The sequence below is a fragment of the Arachis hypogaea genome, chromosome 11, assembly GCF_003086295.3.
Source record: "Arachis hypogaea cultivar Tifrunner chromosome 11, arahy.Tifrunner.gnm2.J5K5, whole genome shotgun sequence".
Classification (NCBI taxonomy): Eukaryota; Viridiplantae; Streptophyta; class Magnoliopsida; order Fabales; family Fabaceae; genus Arachis; species Arachis hypogaea.
Genome location: NC_092046.1, coordinates 31,077,333 through 31,102,020, shown reverse-complemented (window position 1 = coordinate 31,102,020; position 24,688 = coordinate 31,077,333). Strand labels below are relative to the sequence as shown.

The 24,688-nt window shown below is 33.2% G+C and overlaps 1 protein-coding gene across 1 annotated transcript; it reads left to right on the top strand.

Annotated features, from left to right (window-relative positions):
• Positions 1–7,630: 7,630 nt before the first annotated feature.
• Positions 7,631–9,863, top strand: LOC112720611 (cyclin-D1-1). Its single transcript, XM_025771602.3, has 5 exons — positions 7,631–8,136; positions 8,331–8,417; positions 8,497–8,812; positions 8,909–9,024; positions 9,355–9,863. Exons 1-5 carry the CDS (start codon positions 7,837–7,839, stop codon positions 9,508–9,510), a joined length of 975 nt encoding a protein of 324 aa, XP_025627387.1. The 5' UTR covers positions 7,631–7,836; the 3' UTR covers positions 9,511–9,863.
• The last annotated feature ends 14,825 nt before the right edge of the window (positions 9,864–24,688 follow it).

Below are 24,688 nucleotides of genomic sequence, written 5' to 3'. Positions count from 1 at the left end.
GAGTTTGCTACCTATTTGCTCACTGGTGAAGCGTCGCATTGGTGGCAGGGTATCCGACGCCTCCTGCAACAGGGTGACGATTATATCACCTGGGATGTCTTCCAAGAGGAGTTCTATAAGAAGTACTTTCCGAATTCGGCCAGGACAGCCAAGGAGCTTGAATTGTTGCAGCTGAAGTAGGGTACTATGTCCGTATCTGAGTACACTGACAAGTTTGAGGAGCTGTTCAGATTCTCTCGTATGTGTCAAGGGACTCCGGTGGAATATGAGGAATGAAAGTGTGTTAAGTACGAAGAAGGACTCCGGAGCGATATTTTCAGTTCAGTGGGACCAATGGAGATCAAGACTTTCTCCGAGTTGGTGAACAAGTGTAGGGTTGCTGAAGAGTGTGTGAAGAGGGCAGCCGCTGAGAAAGGAAGTCACAAAGAATCATTCCCACAGAACCGAGGGAAGAGCTTTGCACCTAGAGGTCCGCCTTTTAAGAGGGGAGGTTCTTTTAGGAGGCCCAACAACAACAACTCCCAAGGGAAAAGGTTTGGGAAACAGCCTCAGAATGATCAAGCTTGTACTAGGTGTGGAAGTCACCATCCGGGAGCACCATGCAAGGCCGGATGGGGTTTGTGCTACAATTGTGGAAAGGCGGGGCATAAAGCCGCAAGTTGTCCGGAGAAGCAAAAGCAAGGTGCTGGGAAAGCACAACAGACTGGTCGGGTGTTCACCACCTCAGCTGTGGGTGTAGAGGGATCTGAGACACTCATTCAAGGTAACTGTGAAATGGTTGGTCAAACTTTAAATGCTTTATTTGATTCGGGAGCATCGCATTCATTCATTGCATCTGAGAAAGCCCATGAGTTAGGATTGAAGATCGTAACCTTAGGTTATGACTTAAAAGTGTATAATGCTACCCATGAAGCCATGGTAACTAGGCTAGGATGCCCGAAAGTTTCGTTTAGATTCAAGCAGCGTGATTTTGTCCATAATTTAATCTGTTTACCGATGATCGGTCTTGATCTTATCTTGGGATTGGACTGGTTATCCGAGAACCATGTCCTGCTTGATTGTTCTACAAAGTCGGTGTACTTTATCCCGGAAGATACAGAAGGGCCGGTCGTGGTGAATAATTATTACTTGAATTCGATGATGGTGAACTGTTCTGGAATCGAATGTCAGGGTATCCTGTTGTTAACCGCGGGTGTTTCGGGTGATGATCAAAGGTTGGATCAGATTCCGGTAGTGTGTGAGTTTTCGGAAGTGTTTCCCAATGATATTGAGGAATTTTCACCTAACCGAGAGGTCGAGTTTGCTATTGAATTAGTGCCTGGGGCGGGACCAATCTCAAGTGCTCCTTATAGAATGTCACCGTTAGAGATGGCCGAGCTAAAGTCTCAGTTAGAGGAATTATTGGGTAAGAACTTTATCCGACCAAGTGTTTCCCCGTGGGGTGCTCCAGTGTTACTGGTAAAGAAGAAAGATGGAAGTATGTGACTCTGTGTGGATTACAGGCAGCTGAACAAGGTCACCATAAAGAATAAGTACCCATTGCCGAGGATTGATGATCTCATGGATCAGTTACAAGGAGCTGGGGTTTTCTCCAAGATCGATTTGCGATCCGGTTATCACCAGATAAGGGTGAGGGGTGAGGATATCCCTAAGACCGCTTTTAGGACTCGTTATGGTCATTACGAGTACACTGTAATGTCCTTTGGGTTGACGAACGCTCCTGCGGTATTCATGGATTACATGAATAGAATGTTCCGTCTGTTTCTGGATAAATTCGTTGTTGTCTTCATTGACGACATACTAATTTACTCCAAGACTGAAGAAGAGCATGCGGAACACTTGAGGACCGTGTTGCAGATTCTAAAGGAGAAGAAACTCTACGCGAAACTGTCTAAGTGTGAGTTCTGGAAGAGTGAGGTAAAATTTTTGGGTCACGTGGTGAGTAAGAAGGGAATAGCCGTAGATCAAACTAAGGTGGAAGCTGTGATGGATTGGAGGCAACCAACCACAGTAACTGAGATAAGGAGTTTTCTGGGTTTAACTGGCTATTACCGAAGGTTCATCAAAGGCTTTTCGCAATTAGCCTTGTCGTTGACAAATTTAACTCGCAAAGACACTCCGTTTGTTTGGACTCCTGAGTGCGAGGAGAGCTTTCAGGCATTGAAGAAAAAGTTGACCACTGCACCTGTGTTGGTGTTACCTGAGCCGAACGAACCATTCGAGGTGTACTGTGATGCCTCGCTAAAGGGTCTAGGATGCGTGCTGATGCAGCATCATAATGTGGTGGCGTATGCCTCACGATAGTTGAGACCTCACGAAGTTAGTTACCCTACGCACGATTTGGAACTCGCTGCGGTTGTGTTTTCCTTGAAGGTGTGGAGGCATTATCTCTATGGGGTTAAGTTCCAAGTCTTCTCCGATCACAAGAGCTTGAAATATCTCTTTGATCAGAAAGAGCTTAATATGAGGCAAAGGAGGTGGATAGAATTATTGAAAGACTACGACTTTGAGTTGAATTACCATCCGGAAAAGGCAAATGTAGTGGCGGATGCGTTAGGTCGGAAGTCGTTATATGCGGCTTGGATGATGCTTCAAGAGGAGAAGTTGCTCAAGGGATTCGAGAGTCTAAAAATTGGTGTTCAAGAAGTATCCGGAACCTTGTGTTTGACCCGATTAGAAATCTCGAGTGACTTTAAGTCCAAACTCCTAAAGGCTCATGAAAATGATGAAGCGTTATGGAAGGTGTTACCGGCTATCGAGCAAGGAAAACAGTGGAGAGTGTCGGAAGAAAAAGATGGGTTATGGAAATTCAAGGGTAGGATCATTGTGCCGGATGTTAGTACTTTGAGGCAAGATATCTTAAAGGAGGCACATAAAAGCGGATTCTCCATTCACCCGGGAAGTACTAAGATGTACCATGATTTAAAGGCGATGTTTTGGTGGCCGGGTATGAAGAATGATGTGGCGGAATATGTTTCAAAGTGCTTAACTTGCCGAAAGGTAAAGATTGAACATCAAAGACCTTCTGGGATGTTGCAACCTTTAGAGGTTCCGCAATGGAAGTGGGAAAGTATTGCAATGGACTTTGTGTCGGGATTGCCAAGGACTAGGACTGATTTTGATGATATCTGGGTGATTGTGGACCGACTAACGAAGTCAGCTCACTTCTTGCCCATTCGGATGACTTACACCCTTGAGGAACTAGCACGGTTGTACATAAAGGAGATTGTGAGACTTCATGGCGTACCGGCTACTATAATCTCTGATAGAGATCCTCGCTTCACTTCGAGGTTTTGGGGTGCATTTCAGAAAGCTTTCGGAACCCGACTAAGCTTGAGTACAGCTTACCATCCTCAAACAGATGGTCAATCCGAGAGGACGATCCAAACACTAGAGGATATGTTAAGAGCTTGTGTTTTGGACCAACCGGCGAGTTGGGATCGGTATATGCCGTTAGTGGAATTTGCATACAATAATAGTTACCATGCGAGCATCGGAATGGCTCCGTATGAGGCTTTGTATGAGAGAAAATGTCAATCTCTGCTATGTTGGTATGAAGCTGGAGAGAAAGGCTTGTTGGGGCCGGAAATGATAGCTGAGACCACTGAACAAGTCAAGAAAATCTGAGATAGGATGCTTACGGCGCAGAGTCGCCAAAAAGAGTTACGCCGATCAGAGGCGGAAGCCCTTGAAAAGAGTTGAAAGTGGCTTGTTTTGAAAATGGCACTTTGTGGTTTTGTATGAAAATATGGTTTTTGGGCATACTTTGACGGGATATAACCTGGATTACGGATCTCTGATTTGTGCCAAATCTGTTTAGAAATGAAATTGGATCCGGGATGTCCATGCCGTTCGAAGAACGGGTGAAAAATGATTTAAAATGAGAGAGTTATGACCGTCGGAAGATTGGGGGTTGAATCTGTGAATTCTGCAGCTTTTAACTTAGAAATTTTTAGCAGAATAACCCTCAGCGCGTAGGCGCACTTGGCGCGTGCGCGCCATTCTTCCAGGAAGCACCATCCACGCGTGCGCGTGGTGTGCGCGGGCACGTCGATGCGCTACGCCATATGCCCAGCTATTTTCCAGAGAGTTGTGCAAGAATTGTGCCAGTTTTGTGCCTGGGCGCAAGAGCACCCACGCGTACGCGTGGCTGACGCTTGCGCGCCGTTTGGATATTTTTCAACCCGCGCGTTCGCGCGTATGACGCTTGCGCGTCGATGAGTTTTTGGCCATCCGCGCGTGCGCGTGGAGTGCGCGTACGCGTGGCCCTGTGTTCATCCCAAAGTTGATTTTTGAGTTTTAAAAGCCAAATTTCATACTTCTAAGCCTCCGATCTCACCACTTATATCTTAAATCATTATGATATGCCTAGCATGAGGAAAAAGGGCTAGTGAATGTGGTAACTTGCGAGTGAAGCAAGGGAAAAGTGAATGATCAATGAGGATCAAAGATGATTATGTGAGATGCGGAGAATGGCGGTGGAAGTGCTTGTTGTGCCATGGGCCGAAGGGCCGTAATTGTTAATGAATTGGCTGGTTATGGATTTAACCGTGAGCCGGATGGCTAGATTATTGCCGTGTTACGGCGGAGCCATGATTATGGCCAAGTATAAATGCATATATGCTGTTGAATGAATTGTGAATGTTTGCACTTCCACCATCGGAGATGAGGGTTTCCCTGGGTAGTAGCAGTGTCTAGCCACCACGTGCTCCAGGTTGAGACTCGAAGCTCTGTTGACCCTATGTCGTAAGTGTGGCCGGGCACTGTGAAAGTCCCGGATGAGCTCGCCCCCGTAAATATTCACCAGTGAGGGTGATGGATATGGATCATGATTATGATCAAGTTTATGACGAGTATAACTCGAGTTGGGGATGCGCGACAGAAGGACAGTCCAATGGTTAGCTACCAGGACTTGTCGGGTTGGCTCTATAACCGACAGATGATATCATCAGCCACTAGAGACAAGCATTCATCATATGCATACTATGTGAATTGTTTGAGATTGCCTATTTGACTGCATATTACTTGCTATTTGTCTAAATGCCTTAATTGTTCTTATTTGTATATCTCTTGTCTGATATAACTGTGTTTGCTATATTATACTCCTGTTGGTGGTTGGGAGGTCTGAAGGAATTGGAAAGGGAAGTATTAGTTAGATTGAAGAATCTTTAGTCAGTTGCCACTTATGGTTTTAGCTTGTTTATAAGCTTTGATATTATCTGGAGGAAGTTCTAGGATTGCCTTCGGCTTTCCTCTATTATTATGTATTATATATGTGGAAGCTGTTACCATGCTGGGGACCTCTGGTTCTCACCCATGTGGATTTTGTGGTTTTCAGATGCAGGACGCGAGGCTTCTTGTTGAGGCATGCTGGAGACTTCTGGATTAGCGAAGATCCTTGTTCTCGGGACTCTGTTTTGGTTTATATGTCTTGTTTATACACTTTTATCTCCATTAAATAATACAAACTATGATGACTCCTCTTATAGGAGGTTTTGGAGAATAGGTTTCTCTGTATTTGTGTCCCTTTAGGTTTTCCTTGGGGTTTTCCTTATTTTATTATATGTATATATTGCTATGCTCGGACCGGTTATCTTCGCAGCCGGATTTTGAGTCTTGATATTCCTGTTTTTGACACTCCTTTGTACATATATGATCTCGCGTTAGCTTATCCCTGTTCGTTACGTTATCGATCGGAGTGTTGCACGTTCGAGTTACGGTTTTTGTTTACCCCTTTTTCTATAAAGGCTCCTAGTTATAATCAATCATTCATACTACTATACGAACTAAATTTTGGTTTTAGAGGTCATAATACATTGCCATCTCTGAATTATGACTTAAGCATAAGACTCTGTATGGTAGGGTCTTATAAGGGTGTGGATACCTCTCCCTAACATGACGCGTTTTGACGAGTGAGTGTGGGGGGCTTAGGCTATCATCCCTATCATCAAAGACAAAACCGTGAGGCCTTGTGTGCCAAAGCGGACAATATCATGCTAGCGGGTGATCTGGGCTGTTACAGATGGTATCAGAGCCAGAACCCGGATCGATGTGCCAGCGAGGGCGCTGGGCTCCCTTAGGGGGTGGATTGTAAGGCCCACATCGGTTGGAGAGGGGAACGAAGCATGCCTTATAAGGGTGTGGATACCTCTCCCTAACATGACGCGTTTTGACAAGTGAGTGTGGGGGGCGTAGGCTATCATCCCTATCGTCAAAGACAAAACCGTGAGGCCTTGTGTGCCAAAGCGGACAATATCATGCTAGCGGGTGATCTGGGCTGTTACACCTCTGCTCCTTTCCACCTATCATCAACCAAACAAATGCATCAAAGCCTTGGCATAATCATCAGATTTTGCATCTTTCATAACATCAACTAAATCTTGCAAAAATCTCATGAAAATGCATAAAATTAACAATGTTTGATTGAATCAAGACAAGTATGAATTTCTCATCCAAACACTTACTTATTGCCTAAAAATGCATGAAAACTAAGTCAAAACTAATGAAAAAGGCTTGTGAAACTAACCTAAGATGACTTGTCATCAACCACCAATACACTTTTTTTATCACACTCATGCACTCTTTTTTTTTCTCTCTCGGTTGCTTAGCCCTTCAGCACACTCAGTATGCATTAATGGAAGGGAAGAAAAATGAATTTATAATGGATTTAGGGCTCTCGCTGGTTACCTGGGTGGGGGTTGTTCCCTGCATGCAGACAGGTCTGCAACACCCCCGCCCAGTGCTGCTACTGCAACATTGAAACCCTACAACCACTTCACGAGTTTCACAGCACCACGTTCCTGGCGTGTTGGCAGGGGTTTGCCACCCATCCCTAGTCGTCACATCACCACGATCCCTGCGTGTTGACGGGGTGCTAACACACTCTTGACCGGTTCGGACACCATGCTCCTGGCGTGTTGACTCCAATCTACATTTCGGCAAAATACTTTCTTCATCAATATTCAGCCAATACGTCAAAAAGAGTTCCATAAAAAAAAATAATTTCTATTAATATGTTTCTAGATAATTATTTTGATGAAAGGTTGAAAACTTTACTTGATGTCAAATTTAGGCGCCAAATGCGAGGTTGATATAGCATTATTCAAAACTAGAAAATAAGAAATCTACCAAAAGTTATGGTAGGAGGCTGTTTTTTTCCCCTCGTGTAATAGAAGAAGAGAAGCTGCCAATAATTCACATTGTACACGAATAGCTTGCTAAAAAATTAATAAAAGAAAAAGAAAAAGAAAAAAGAAGAAAAAGAATGCCCCTGATCTTGAGTCTTGAAGAAGGAGAATCAATGCCTTTTTCGAGTGGTCCTACTGATTTTGGCTGCTCTTGTTAGAACGAAATTTCTTGCGAAGTTCTTTGAGGCCCCTTTAGATTCTGCTTTTCCAGTCCATTTAATTTCACTATGTACGCAATGCCCGTATCCCACCTAAAATAATAATGATAATAATAACAATAAATAAATAATAAAAATAACGTTAATATATAGGAGATTTTAATTATTTCTTCACTGCCACTTGATAACTCGAATATCGAATTACATGTTTTCAAAATTTAAAAGGTTTAAATGCACACGAGCCAATGTTACAGGATTAATTGCATTCTTTTTTCCAAAAAGAACACATTAATATTATGTTAATAATGCAATGCATGTTCGTTGTTAGGTTCTCAATTATAGATATGAACAAATTATACATTATAGTAAGGCACTGACCATTGTTATATCGACATAACGAATTAAATTCCCTATATATATATATATAATGGTACATGATTGGTCCTGTATCCATATCTTGTATTCTCTACTGAAAGACTCTCTCAGTCACCATGTCTGTCTCCCCAAAACACTCAGCTTGTACTCTTCTTGACTTGCACTGCAATGAAGCAACAAGCGATGTGGTGTACTTGGATTCCAACATTCACAGCAACTATGAATTCGACGATGCTGGTTCGAACAATGCTCTTCTATGGAGCGACTCTGGTAGTGTCGATGAAGAAGACCGTCTCTTAAGCTTGTTAGACTCTGAACTTGATCAAGTTCAGGAAAGAACAAGGTCTCTAATACAACTTCGCAAGACTAAGTGGCTGCGCAATGCGCGAGAAGAAGCCATAAATTGGATCCTAAAGGTGCATGCATTCTTTGCTAATTTCTAGTTACTAAGTACAAACTAACCCCGGCCGGGTTTGTGAGTTTCATTTAAGAGAACACACAGAAGGGAAGGAGTTCGAAGATCCCTTCTCTGTATTCGTTTTCAAAATGAAACTTACGCGCGCGCCTCGAGTCTAGTAATTGTAACAATGTTTATCACTATATTATGCAGGTATGTGCATACTACAGTTTTAGACCTGAGACGGCATATCTTTCTGCAATTTATCTTGATCGTTTCCTTTTGTCGCACACATTGAAGGTATCACGGCGTTAATTATGTCGAAAATCAATACATTATGATTATTACATGATGTCAATTTTGATTCAAATTTGTGCAGCAAGATAAAACATGGCCTCTGCAGCTGCTATCAGTTGCATGCCTTTCGCTCGCAGCGAAAATGGAAGAAACCAAGGTGCCTCTGCTATTGGACCTACAAATGGTTGAGCCAAGGTTCTTGTTTAGGCCGAAAACAGTTCAGAGGATGGAGCTTCTGGTTATGGCAACTCTCAAGTGGCAACTCCGAGTTATAACAAAGCCTTTCGATTTTGCTCATCTTTTCATTCTTAGACTTTCTTGTTCTTCAGCTTCCACATTAGGAGATTTAAATTATCTTGCTTCTCGTGTGTCTGATGTTATCTTTAAAACATGTTTAGGTATCATGACTAATCTCCTTACTGTTATCTAAGTTCACTTCCATTAATATCTTAATCATTGCTTGGTGCTAATAACTTCAGTGAATAACTACACAGTTATGGATTTCTTGGAGTTTTCACCTTCCACAATAGCAGCAGCGGCTCTGTTATATGTAACAGATCAATATGTTGATGACCTTAAACTACATGGCTTCCACAAGAATATAAGAATTGTAAGTGTTAAGTAACATGTTATGTCGTGGATTTCACTAAATAAAGATGTTTAAATAAAAGAGAGTTACAGTCTCTCTATTTCTCTATACATTCTTACTCTGTATCAGAATCTTCACCTTTTATGAAAGGAATATAAAATATTAGACATATACATTGTTTAACAAGATTACAAAATGAGTAAAGTAATCTATTTTGGGGGACAAAATTTAACCCTTTTTTTCCTTCTTTTAAATGTCTGTAATTTCTTTTATAAAATACTTATCAATCAAACAATTAAAGAGATTACTGTTGTATATTCTTAATCTTTCTGTGTTTTTTATTGAATATAGGATATGGTGCAGAAATGTCACAACCTTATGAAGCAGACAATTCAGAGATCGGAATATATTTTGCCAAAGACTACTCTTCAGTTAATGCCCCCAAGTCCAACTTGTGTGCTTGATCTTGCAGATATGCAAGATAATCATAGTGCTACTCACAAATGAAGATTTAGAGGAGTCACTATAGCCAAGGAAATTTTGAACATGGCTTTCAAATTGTTCATTATTGCTTATTGATTGGTGTGAGAGTGTGTGTATCTTCAATAAGGCTCATCATGAAATTAAAAGTTCTGAACCAATGAAAAAAAAATGGAATGGATGTTGTCGCTCCTATTTTGATAATGTCACTCTTTTTATTACACATTTATACAAATATATAATGCAAAATAAAATGTGAGTGACATTATAAAAATGGAAGTGATGTTGTTATTCTTAAAAAATGTGTTAGATAATTCTATGATGTTGAATTATTTTTTGTGAAATAAATAACAAGGTGTGCTTTTTTTCTGTGTGAATTCTAATACGACTTCTCACTCAATAATTCTGTAAAATTTTTGCATAGATTTTTTTTGTCTTATTCTAAATATTTTTAAGGTTTAACACAAAAATCAAATTTTAAATTTTGTGATCATAAAATTTTTTATAAGATATTTTAATGTAATTTTATAAGATGTTACAATACTATTTCTTTCAAAAGATTAATACGATAAAAGAAGACTAGCTAGTATCTCTAACGCTATCACAGAAAGTAGTGAGTTTCCTCTAGTGCTATAGTTAGCTCGGTAGGTGGAATATTGCATGGTTAACTCACTGATTAAGTGTTCGTTGCTTTAACCATGTCGGATCAGGTTAATAAAGTTTTGGGAAAAAGACAAATAGGTCCCTGACTTTTCAAACTTTTGACAAATACATCCCTGACAAAATTTAAATACAAAAAAGTCCCTGACTTTAACAAACGGAGGACAATTTAGTCCTTCCGTCTATTTGCCTCTCATACACCAAACGGAACTTGCTGACGTGGCTGAAACGGTGTCCAGGTGTCCGTTACGGTGCCACGCTGGAAGGGAAATAAAGTTCGAAGGACAAATAAGTCCTTGACGTCATTTTACAAATAAAGTTCGAAGGACAAATAGGTCCTTGAGAATTTTTTTTCAAAATTAATAAATTCCTTTCCTAAATTCTCTTATCTACCTCTCTCCATTTTTATATTTCTCTCTACTATTTTTACTCTATATATAATTATATTTTATATTAGTAATTTGACAAATCAAAATATGTCATTCGCTATTTTTTTACAATTAAAATATTTTAAATGTAAAAGTATACACATTAAATTATTTTAAATTTTAGATAACGAATGTTAAAATTAATTATTAATAAAAAATTAGACTTTTTCATATAAAAATAATAACTAAAAATCTTATTATTTAATTTTTTTATCTGCAGAAATTTTTGTCAACTTACGACTTTTTTGTAAAAGTAGTTTGATTTTATAAATCTTTTGTGTCATGCATAATTTATACTGTTAGAACAAAGTGAACTATAATTTAAAAAAAAAATTATTCTCATAATATTATTATGGATAAAAATACTAGTTCTAATATAATACACAAATGCTCTAATGCTAACTTAATACATGAATGATGCACAAATAAACTAATGCTAACTTGATGCATAAATGAACTGATGCTAACTAATGCCACTGGTATGATGAAAACTGAACTAATACAATTTAACAAATTCTAATATAATACACAAATGCACTAAAACTGAACTAATGCAATTTAAGAAAAAAAAGTAGAAATAGAACAAGCCCAAATTCTGTAATTTTAATACAAATAATTTAAATTGCAGAATACAACAAGTTAACTAGATTTTAAAATACAAGCAGTTCATTCAATCTATAACATAAATATTTTTTTTACATTATAATATAGATCTAATTTGAATATTATTTGATTAAAGTCTATTAATGTTGTAAATGTAAATATTAAGGAAACTTTGCGCAGAGTTCCATTACCATTAATGGGTGGCTCCGCGATTTCTTATGGACGCAAGCCTCCCACGTAATTCAGTCTTATGATTTTTTTTCAGTTAAAATAGTGAATGGAATTACAACTATTTCAACTATTTAATCAATTACTTCTTGGAAATGCTAAAAGTATTATTCAATTTTTTTATATGATACCGGGATTGAAATTAAGAATATCAGCCCAGGTGTTAATTACACGACCTTGACTATATTCTACAGATCGGTTGAAATTGAAACCATTTAAATTGAAAGTCATAGTGCTAATCCATTTTTGGATAGACGCCCATATAAAATAAATAATCAATTCGACCTATACGAAATAATTTTTTTTTATAAAAAAACCAACTTTTAGCCTACATAAACTAAATTCCCATAATAAAAGCATAATAGAAGTACAATGAAAAAAAAATTCTCAAGGACCTATTTGTACTTCGAACTTTATTTGTAAAATGACGTCAAGGACTTATTTGTCCTTCGAACTTTATTCCCCTTCCAGCGTGGCACCGTAACGGACACCTCAACACCGTTTCAGCCACGTCAGCCAGTTCCGTTTGGTGTATGAGAGGCAAATAGACGGAAGGACTAAATTGTCCTCCGTTTGTTAAAGTCAGGGACTTTTTTGTATTTAAATTTTGTCAGGGATGTATTTGTCAAAAGTTTAAAAAGTCAGGGACCTATTTGTCTTTTTCCCTAAAGTTTTTGGTAATAGGACCCAAATACCTACGGTTCAACAGAATTAGGATTTAATTATTGTGTTGATCTTTATAGTTTTATTAATTTTGTAATTAAATTTTTATATTTTTTAATAAACCTTTTTTATATTATTTTTAATTTTTTAATTAAGTTATTTTTGTGTCAAAAATAATAATATTAAAAAGTATTTCTTTCAAAAAATATAGTCAAATATTTAATTAAATTCTTAATTTTGATTTTTTTTATAAAAAAATATTTTTATTAATTCTAAAATTTTTTACGTTGATAAGGATCTAACTGTAAAATTAAAATTAATATAGTAATAGAAATCTAAAAAAACATATAGAAACTTAATTACAAATTTAATAAAATTATAGAGGCCAATAAAATAATTAAATAAATCTATTAGTTATTACGGTGAAAGAAGACAATGATATTTGTAAATTAAATAAAATTGGTATCTATTCAAAAACTAGCTCTACTACCACACACCAAATCAATTACTTTTAAAATTGTTTTCTAGTATTAATTAGAGTAAAATATTTCTTTTATAAATGTCAAACATTTGGTATAAATATCAATATATCTTTCAGAAAAAAATATAATCGTTTAATAAATATGAAAAATTTGCTTTGTGTATCTGTGTGTGTTGTTTCTTACGTTTTTTTTAACAAATTAATTCACTACTAGAGTAACTAAACTTCACAAAATAATCATACTTTTTTATGATAGTAAAATTAAATATTTTAATACTATATATATATATATATATATACGCTTATATGATAATTAATTTATGGCCATTTTTTGTCCATAAAACATAATTAATGGTTTCATTATATCCTATTTGTCTTAAAAATTTCAAATACCACTCAATATTATTTCTAACTTTAATCCCATGAAAAAATATTGACAAAGTTGAATGTAAGAAAAAGCGCTAGCTTATTAAGGCCGTTTTGTCCATTGTGATTGTGTCTATATTGTCTCAAGGACGGACCCATGTATATTAGCATGTGGGGTCTTATGCCCCATTCAAATTATAAAATGGAATTGTTCCGAGCCTCGTATACCAGTGGTAAATATATTTGTCTCTTAAAAAAAAAAAAAAAAAAAGAGTCATATCAAACTCCATCTTTATTCTTTAGTGGTTGAAAAAGAGCTTTTAGTATATTGTATGTGTATAGAGTGATGTATGTATTTTATATGACAAAAAAATTATAAGATGGAATTAATACGAGTAAATTATTAAAAATATCTTCTAAAATTTTAAATATTTAGTAAAAATAATTTAAAAAAAATCAAAATAATAAAATATTTTAAAATTTTTAAATATAATAAAATTAATTAAATATTAAATAAATTTAAATACTAATAAAAAAAATTTCAAAATATAAGAATAATAAAAATATTTTAAAAATTAGACAAAAATAACTAACCATAAAATAAATTTGTTTCTATTAATAAAATAGAAAATTCTGTAATGTCTATAATTTTAGTATCAAAATTGTGGAACTTATTTTTTATGATAAATTTTAAATTTTAAAAAATTATTTATTTTTATATTTTTTAATTTAAATATTAACTTTTATCTCTTTTTAGTAAATTAACCAAATATATATAGACACGCTAATATGTATCTAATAAAATAGCTGGAATAACAAATATGCCAATATGACATGACACTTTCGACTTTACCATTTCAACCATTGTCATTAATAGAAAGGAATTTAATGCATATTTGACTAATTTTATCATGATTTCAGATTTTTAGAATCAATAAAATTGGCCCGCAAGACTCATTTAAGAAACTTCAAAAGTTATTTTTTTTATTTTTAAAATATAAAAGTAATAATATTAATATTTGATATAATTTTTAAAATTAAATTATAATTTTTTTAAAAATTATTTAAATACTTATAAAAAAGTAAAAAAAAAAGAATTTTTTTATAATAAAATTTTTTTATTATATTTCTTTTAAAATAAATATTTTTAAAACTAAAAAATTAAATACAAAATAACATATTTATAAGATACTTTTAATATAAGTATTTATTGTTTAAACTATTTATTCAAAAAAGAGTTTAATTAATCTGTTTAAGTAAACAGAGCCTAAGTCATTTATGAAGTAAGGTTTGGTTTGACAAAAATTTTAAAAAAGTATTTGTGTTTTTTAAAAATATAAATTTTTGGGTATATTTAAAATGAATACAATAACTTTGTGTGCATTAGATTGTCATATTTATATAAATTATCATATTTTATTAAATTAAAATAAAAAACTAATATAAAAGAAGAGTATTGATAGACTCTAACAAATATAGAATATCCTAATACATAAATAAATATCTTTTAATATATAATACTTTAAATAACAACATAATTTTTTATTTTTAAATAAATAAATATAAAATATATTAATACAAAAATATAAATATTTTTTATTCATTAAATTAGTTATTATGCAATAAAATTTTTATAATATTAAAAAATTATATTAAAATAAAATTTTAAACTCTAATATAAAAGTATAAAATAATTAAATTTTATTTTATATTACTTGATAAATAATTAGATTATTATCTTCAAAATTTGTTAATTAATTATTTTTGTTAAAAATATTATTATATAATCTAATTTTTTTTTCAAAATATTTGGAAAATTTAATTTTTCGACTTTATTTAATACCTATAATGTAGGTTTCACATAGCAAGTTCATTTTTATAAATTTGTCTTATTTGTTGACTTTTACTATATATTAATTACCGTTAGAAAAAAAAACCCTTTATGCATAAATAATGCTATAGCGTGACAGCTAATGCAACTATAAAAATTGATATTTGTATTGAAAAAGGTTTCGGGACCCAATTAACACTGTTTCAGTAAATAAATTAAATAACAATAATTAAACACTAAAAAATATTTAAAATCAAAAATAATAAAAATATCCAATATTCAAGTTAAAAAATTTGAAATAAAATAAAATAAAATCAATTTAAGGTATAGAAATTAAGATTTAAAATTTATAATTTAGAATAAAAAATTTAGGGTTAGAATTTTGTATTTAGAGTTTGAAGTTAGAATTTAAAATTTAAAATTTAGAAATTAGGATTGTCAAAACAATGGATGGTCGGTGTGGACAGCTAATATTAATTGGTGATTGGTTGAAATTGTAGTATTGGAAGAAAGAAAAAGAAGTGCAAAAGAACAAAAGAGTACTTTTTAAAAAAATTTTAAATATTTAAATTTCACAAATATTTTGATAAAACGTTAGATTATATAATAATATTTTTAACAAAAATAGTTAGTTAATAAATTTTGAATATAATAATTTAATTATTTTTTGAGTAATATAAAATAAAATTTAATTATTTTATATTTTTATGTTGTAATTTAAAATATTATTTTAATATAATTTTTTTAATATTATAAAAAATTTATTACATAATAATTAACCTTAATGAATAAAAAATACTTATATTTTTTGTGTTTTATATTTATTTATTTAAAAATAAAAGATTTGGCCGTCCAACTGATTTATTCTCCAGAAAAATTAATTAGGTTCCGGTCCCCAAGATCGCTAGATATATGTCATATAAGTCCTCAAGTAAGGTTGAGTCGGTTAACACTACACTGTCTCTCCTACGTGGAGATTATAGGTGTGACGTGTCAAGAAAAGCAACATGTGTCGTGCTTAGGACACACTAGTCCCTTGGCACATGGCTAAAACAACGTCATTTTGGACAACACAAAACGACGCCATTTTGAGGGGACAGATTCATTCCCCGCATTTGTTCTTGATTTTTAAAATATCGATGTTTTAAAGTCAAATAGGTCTCCCAAAATTTTTGTTATTATAAGTTAAAAGATCTTTGAATTTATAGTATATATGTCAAATTGGTCCCTTGAATTAAGCAACTAGAATCAGAATTAGAATAAAATTACTCAAAATATATAGTATGCAGTCCCAAGCACATAAAATGATACATCTCAAGTACAATGATAATCAATCATTAGAATTCGTTCGTATTCTCATTTGACATCTTGTTCTTTTGCAGAGCTCTGATCTCTTTATCTCTCATACGAATACATTGTCTTGTAGTCATGGTAATCCAAATCTAAAAAAAGTTTTTTCAAGTTAAAAAAACATATCAAGTCAATGTCCTTTGAAAAATTTTTATTGATTTTTTCATCGATGTACACAAGTATCTCTTTATTGTCTCTAACAAAACTTTTACCAAGGTAAAATATAGTTACTACGTTTTCACTCAACTAAATACCAAAAAATAAAATCTTGCCACAATTTACCCAAGCAACCAACACAATACAATATTACAACAGAATAAAAATTTCAAACACCTACATTATTTTTGTTATTATCAAATACCTATTCATAACAACTTCACAACTCTCACTTAAGCTACACCTAAAACATACAGTTTATGATCTACTCTAAACATCACATGTATATTCATCTTACTTCACTTTTCAATGCTAATTTAATCCAGCAAAAACTAACTTAACTTATCTCAAACAATGGCGATATGTACGACACATTACTATCAAGCAGTCCCTGTATACACTATCAAAATATCATTACGGACTTTGGCTAAACATTAATGGAGGATGAAGAATAAAAAGGTTAGCTCGTAAAACCTAGGTGAGGGTTTGGGCAACCAACACAATACAACATCACAACAGAATAAAAATTTCAAATACCTACATTATTTTTGTTATTATCAAATACCTATTCATAACCACTTCACAACTCTCACTTAAGCTACACCTAAAATATACTGTTTATGATCTACTCTAAACATCACATGTATGTTCATCTTACTTCATTTTTCAATGCTAATTTAATCCAGCAAAAACTAACTTAACTTATCTCAAACAATGGCGATATGCACGACACACTACTATCAAGAAGTCCCTGTATACACTATCAAAATATCATTACGAACTTGGGTAAACATTAATGGAGGATGAAGAATAAAAAGGTTAGCTCGTAAAACTTAGGTGAGGGTTTGGGTACTTGTAATTTTACAAAAAAAAAAAAAAGGGAGGATGAATTTTTTTTATATAAGGTATCCATTTAAATTCAAGGACCTTTTTGACTTATAACAAAAATTTTAGGGGTCTTATTTGACTTTAGAATATCAATGTTTTGAGAATCAGAAAACAAAAGGTGGGGATGAATCTGTCCCCTCAAAACGGTATCATTTGGTGTTGTTTCAAAACAACGTTTTAGCCACGTGTCCAGGGACTAATGTGTCCTGAGCGTAACACGTGTTACTTTACCTGACATGTTACACCTATAACCTCCACATAAGAGAGAGAGTGTCGTGTTAACCAGCTCAACCTAATTTAAGGATCTATATGGCATATATCTAGCAATCTTGGAGATCGGAAACCTAGTTAATTTTTCTAGGGAACAAATATGTTGGACGACCAAATCTTTGGGAATCTATTTGGAGTATTACTCTTTAAAAATTAAATATTATGTTGTCATTTAAAGTATTGTATATTGAAAGATATTTATTTATATAGTAGGATATTCTGTATTTATTAGAGTTCATCAATGCTCTTCTTTTATATTAATGTTTGATTTTCAATTAATGAAATTTGATGGTTTATATAAATGTGGCACATATAATGCACACAAAGTTATTGTACTCGTTTTAGATATACCCTAAATTTTTTATTTTGTATTTGGTAAATAGAAAAGATAATGTACTTATGTTTACAACTTTAAAAATATAGGAGTACTTTAAAAGCATCTAAGTTAAAGTTTTTCAAAGATAACTCATATTTATCAAAATTAAAAATTCGAAAATATTATACATTAATTTATTTTTAAATTTAAGTTTTTTATTAGTGTTTATTATAATATTTTTAAATTTTAAAAATTATTTTATTAAACACATTTATTGTTATTTGTGCTATATTAAAAGTTATTTTTAATTTAATTTACTAAACATAGATGCTGTAATTTTAAAAAATTATCTTTAGAAGTCATTGTTGGAGTTTTTTTTATTCATGATTTAATAAATTTCTGTATTTTTTAATAAAAATTTTTATGCTAAGAAAACGTAAAATAAAAAACAAAAACATATTTTTTCATCTTATACTAATTTAATTAGATTTAATTACAAAAACACTCGAATATGCAATATCACTGAAATATTTGTCTTTTTTAAAAATCATTTTTGTTTCGCGTCTAAAGTTTTGGGGTACATTTTGCATGTTTGATTCTATTAATAATAAATAGACAAACAAGTAGCACATATTTCATTATTTCCGTCATTGCTTGTCATAGTGTGTTGTACTATTGATAACAGTATCTAAGACAGGAGCGCACCGAATGGGAAGGAGAGGGGGTTGAAATTAGGCACATGATAGAGGACAAAAGAGCCTAGTCTAGGTAAAAGACACTTCTCTCGATTCATAAAATGTTTGTAGTTTGTACACAAACTGCAATGCGACAACGACCAAGGTTTGCCTGGTTGTGGATAACGCTCATAGATAATGATGAAAAATTCGAAGGAGGAAGTTTCTGGTGCCATGGTGGCAGTGCTTGCAACTCTTGACTTCTTTGGCAAATGGCAATCATGATTCACCAACAAGCCTGTAGGGACGACAGTTTTCCTGTCTTTTTAACACCTTGTTTTTAACTTTTATGACACATTTAAGCACTGTAGACACATTTAAATTTTTTTTTTTTAGTAAACATCAACTCATTTTTTAAATTCTAAACTTAAATTTTATATTTTAAATTCTTATCATACATATTAAATTCTGAAAAAATAAAAATTAAAAAATAATTTTACAATAAAAAATTAATTAGTATTAATAATTAAAAATTAATTTTCTGTATGTTTATATAAGAAAAATTATATCTCAAACCTTTATTCTAAGATATTATTATTTTATGTGGATTTCATTATGTTTTATATGAGTGATAAAAAATGATATTTCTTCCGTTTTAAAATAAATATCGTTTTTATTTTTTGAGTTAAAAAAATGAATTAAAAATAAATTTTGTTATCCTTTGCAAACTTAAAGATACTAATTTAATTTTTTATGATTTCCGGTGTATTGCAAGGAAAGTCATCTTTTAAATTCTAAAGCAAAAAAAAAAAAAAATAGAAATATCTGTTCCATTTTCGATTTGAACCTAATTCAGTTATGTATATTTAGATCCTGAAAAGCATATTAACTTGATTTAGTGTTACATGGTGTGAAGCACCTGAATTTCAATACTATGATGTATCACAAATGGATGATGAAATCGGTACACGTGTTAAACGATTGTGAAAAGGTGTAAGAAGAGGAGGAGTAGAGATAGTAGAATTAGGCTGAGAAGCTGTTAAAGAAGGTACAGTACTAATAAAAGTGCTCATTCTTGATGATTGAGCTTGTGAGGGGTGAAAGTATCTCTTGGTTAAATACATGAAAACAATGTAAGTTATGTGGCCAATTCGACCACATAGCTAGTTGACATTGCGGTCTGGGAAATGCATAGAATAATCGTCCACTTCTCAAAAAACATCTTCCACCTCTTCTGCGTGCACCTAATCCACGATTGAAGTTGAAATTGTTGGATAAGAACTCTAAGTTAAGTTTGCTTGGGAAATGAATTTTTTATAATTGTTAAAAAAAAATTAAAAAAATAAAATAAAATTTTTTATTTTTTATTATTTTTTATTTTTTATTTTTTTTGTTTTATTTATAAAATTAATAATAAAAAATCACATTTTATTCTTTCAATTATTAAAAAAAAAAATTGAGACGCCGTTTGCTTGAACCATGACAATTTTTGGTTTTCGAAGACGCTCGAGCATGTCATCATGAAACAAAAGAAGAGTCTCAATCTCACAAATATTGTATAATTTGTGAGGTAATAAAATAATGTATAAATAGAAAAATACTATTATCAGTATTTATTAATATTATTATACTACTATAAAGATAATATATTAATATTATATTAGTAGTATACGAAGAGAAAAAATAAAAAAGTATTTTATTATATAAAAAAGAGAGAAAGAGAATATTTATTGTTAATAATGCTGTGTGTATTGTCTCGTATCATACTTTCTATTTATATATGTATAGGGTTCATATTTTCAACCTTTATTAAATGTAAATTCTTTCTTGGTAACATGAATACTAAGTCACTTATGATATTAATGGACATCCATATCCTTTGTGTTTATCACAACACTCCTCCTTGGATGACCATTTAGAATTATTGCCTCGTTAAAATTTTACTAAAGAAAAACTCAATGGAAAAAAAATCTTAGTGAAGGAAAAATAGTACAATATCCTTTGTGATGGGGACTAGGGGTGGCAAGCGGGGAAGCCAGTCCCGCCCCGCCCCGCCAGAAGCCCGCCTTTTGGTGGGCTAACCCGCCTCGCCCCGCCTAACGGCAGGCTGGCGGGCCGGCGGGCTAAGCCCGCCAAATATTCTTTTTTTTAACTATTAAATAATATATATAAAGATATAAAAAATCTCTTTTGTTTTTTACTTTTAACTATTATAATTTCTAAAAGTATAAACAAATTATAATTTTCATATTCACAAACATTAAAGTCTTTGTAATTATAAATATCTAATAAACATAATTATAAACCAAGTTTTCATCCAAAACATAATTATAAATATTGTTCCCAAAACAAAATAAACATAATCCAAAACATAATTAACAATATTGACTCTAAAACAAAACAAACATAATCTAAAACACTCAATTTTCATCTTTATTCTCTTGTAAGTTGGGTTGGGAGAAGTTGGGTTTTGATAAAAAAAAATTGTAAAAATACTCTTTGCCAAAAAAATACTAAGCCCAGCGGAGAAGCCCGCCCCGCCCCGCCCAAGCCCGCCAAAACCCGCGGTTTAAGCGGTGCGAGTTAAGCGGGCTTTTGCTATTTGGCGGTCCCAATTTTTCAGTCCGGCCCGCTTTTTTGGCGGGTTACGCGGGCCGACCTGGCGGGTTTAGGCCCGTTTGCCACCCCTAATGGGACTGCCTCATTAAAAACCTTGTCAAGAAAAACCCAATGGGAAAAAAACCTGACCAAAGAAAAAAGAGTACAGTCTCCCCCTCTTGTCGACATCATTTAATGTCTCGAAATTGGCGCATCCCAATCTCATGTACCAATCTTTCAAAGGAAGATTTTGGGAGTGACTTTGTGAATAAATCTGCTAGATTATCACTTGAGCGGATCTGTTGGATATCAATTGTCCCTTAATTTTGAAGATTATGAGTGACGAAGAATTTGGGAGAAATATGTTTTGTTCTATCACCTTTGATGTATTCGCCTTTAAGTTGAGCAATGCATGCTGTATTATCTTCAAACAGGATAGTTGGAGCTATCTTATGGTCAATCAGTCCACATGATGACAGAATATATTGGATCAAACTTCTAAGGCAAAAACACTCGCGACTAGCTTCATGTATCGCGAGTATTTCAGCATGATTAGAGGAGGTTGCTGCTATCGTCTGTTTCGTCGACCTCCATGATATAGCTGTACCACCATATGTGAACAGATATCCTGTTTGAGATCTCCCTTTATGTGGATCAGACAAGTATCCAGCATCTACATAGCCAACTAGTTGTGACTTGGATCCATATGGATAAAATAATCTCATATCAATCGTTCCATGAAGATATTAAAAGATTTATTTGATTCCACTCCAATGTCTTCTGGTTGGAGAGAAACTATACCTTGCTAGTAAATTCACAGAAAATGATACATCGGGTCGTGTATTATTAGCAAGATACATTAGTGCTCCAATGGCACTAAAATATGGTACTTCAGGACCAAGGATATCTTTATTTTCTTCCTTAGGACAGAATTGATCCTTTTCCACATCCAAAGACCTTACGATCATTGGGGTACTCAATGGGTGTGACTTATCCGTATAAAATCTCTTCAAGATCTTTTCTGTGTATGTCGTTTGATGAATAAAGATCCCATTTTTTGTATGCTCGATCTGTAGGTCGAGACAAAATTTAGTTCTTCCAAGATCTTTCATCTCAAACTCTTCTTTTAGAGTTTTTATAATTGTTTTTTTGGGGTCCCATTTTGGTGCGATTAGGTGGTGCAATGGGAACATATATCGCACACCCAAATATTCTTAAATGGGAAACATTTGGCTGCTGGCCAAAAGCTAATTGCATAGGAGAGAACTGATGGTAACTCATTGGCCTCAAACGAATAAGTGCTACAGCATGTAAAATAGCATGCCCCAAACCGAGGTTGGGAGATTTGTTCTCATAAGTAAGGGTCTAGCAATTAATTGGAGGTATTTAATAAGTGATTCTGCTAACCCATTTTGTGTGTGAACATGAGCTACTGGATGTTCAATACTTATTCTATTAGCCATACAATAAGCATCAAATGCTTGGGAAGTAAATTCACCAGCATTATCAAGACGAATTGCTTTGATTGAATTTTCTGAAAATTGTGCTTTTAATCGAATAATTTGAGCCAGTAATCTCGCAAACGCCAGGTTGTGATAAGACAATAAGTACACATATGACCATCTCGAAGATGCGTCTATTAGGACCATAAAATATCTAAAAGATCCACATGATGGATGAATAGGTCCACATATATCGCCTTGAATCCTTTCTAGGAATTCAGAGGACTCAAATCCAATCTTTACTGGTGATGGTCTTAAAATTAACTTTCCCTGAGAACATGCAGCACAACAAAATTCACTAGATTTAAAAATCTTCTGGTTCTTTAGTGAATGTTCATGGGAGTTTTCAATAATTCTCCGCATCATGGTTGTTTCCGGATGACCCAATCGGTTGTGCCAAGTTATGAATTCATTTGGACTAGTAAACTTCTGGTTTACAATGGTATGTGATTCAATTGCACTAATCTTGGTATAATATAATCCAAATGAAAGTGAGGGTAACTTTTCTAATATAACCTTTTTATTTAAATCATGAGTTGTGATACATAAATACTCATGATTTCCCTCATTCATTGTTTCAATAATGATATCCATTTCGGCGAATATCTTTGAAACTCAACAAGTTCCTCAGAGACTTGGTAGATAATAGTGCATTATTTATTATAAATTTTGTTCCTCTAGGAAACAAAATTATAGCTCTTCCGAAGCCTTCTATCACATTGCCCGAGCCAATAATAGTATTAACATATTCTTCTTTTGGCATAATATGAGTAAAATATATATTACTTTTTAAGAATAGTGTGCGAACTTGCACTATCCGCAAGACATACATCCTCATTATATATCCTTGTCATTTTATTTAAAGACAAATAATAATAAAATGAGTAGAAATACACATGCAATAGTTTTGAAATTCATAAATATCATATTTGAAATTCAGATGCATAAAAATAAAACTTAACAAAAATTTATGAATACTTAACAAACTCACATATTGAACTATTCCATCGTTGATCAAATAACCAATATTTCCTTCAAAATCCTCAAAGAAATTAGATACATCATAATGAGTGGTGAAATTTTCATCATTTGAAACAAAAATTGTTTCCTTTTCTTTGTCATCTTTTTTCAAGGATGCATGATAAAGATCAACTAGGTGCCTTGGGATATGACAAGTACATGACCAATGACCCTTTCCACCACAATGGAAGCATTTTTTCCTCAATTGATTTACTTTACCCATTGTTTTTTTCTTTATCCCACTTCTGGTGAGATCCTTTCTTGTGAATATAATTCTTTATCCTTCCATAATTTTTCTTATTACCAAAATCTTGCCATTTACCTCTTTTGGGGTTATGATTTGCCGCATTTGCTTCAGGAAATGGGGCGGCGCCAGCTGGGTGCACTTCATAATTTCTTAAGAGCAACTCATTGTTGCGTTCAGCAACAAGAAGGCAAGAAATTAGCTCAGAATATATTCTTTTAAAATCTTTTTTCTCGATACTGCTGCTGCAGGATCACATTCGAGGCATGGAAGGTCGAGAAAGTTTTCTCTAACATATCGGGTTTGAGGAAGTATCACTGTCTTTTGATGATTGTACATTTCTTCAATGTCTTTCCATAGATCTGCAGGATTTTTTAATGTGGGATATTCATTTTTCAATCATACGTCAAGATGACAGCGAAGGAAAATCATGGCCTTGGCTTTATCCTTTTGGGATATATTATTTTCAACCTTAATGGTATCTCTAAGATCCATTAAATTTAGATGGATTTTAGCATCTAATATCCATGATAAATAATTGTTTCCAAATATATCAAGAGCATTAAATTCAAGATGAAAGAGTTTCGACATAATGAAAATTTGTTACCTGAGTCTTCCTAAAATTTGATCAAGAGTCTCGTGCTGATAACGTGTTGTAAAATAAATAAGGAAAAGATAATAAAATAAAGTATAAATAGAAAAATACTACTATCAGTATTTATCAATACTATTATACTACTATAAAGATAATATATTAATATTATATTAGTAGTATACGAAGAGAAAAAGTAAAGAAGTGCTTTATTGTATAAGAAAGAGAGAAAGAGAATATTTGTTGTTAATATTGCTGTGTGTATTGTTTCGTACCATACCCCTATTATACATGTATAGGGTTCATATTTTCAACCTTCATTAAATTAAATTCTT

Coding starts and splice junctions, on each gene's coding strand:
- LOC112720611 (XM_025771602.3), top strand. CDS start 7,837: ATGTCTGTCTCCCCAAAACACTCAGCTTGTACTCTTCTTGACTTGCAC. Junction 8,137..8,330: donor CCATAAATTGGATCCTAAAG/GTGCATGCATTC, acceptor TATATTATGCAG/GTATGTGCATACTACAGTTT. Junction 8,418..8,496: donor TTTTGTCGCACACATTGAAG/GTATCACGGCGT, acceptor AAATTTGTGCAG/CAAGATAAAACATGGCCTCT.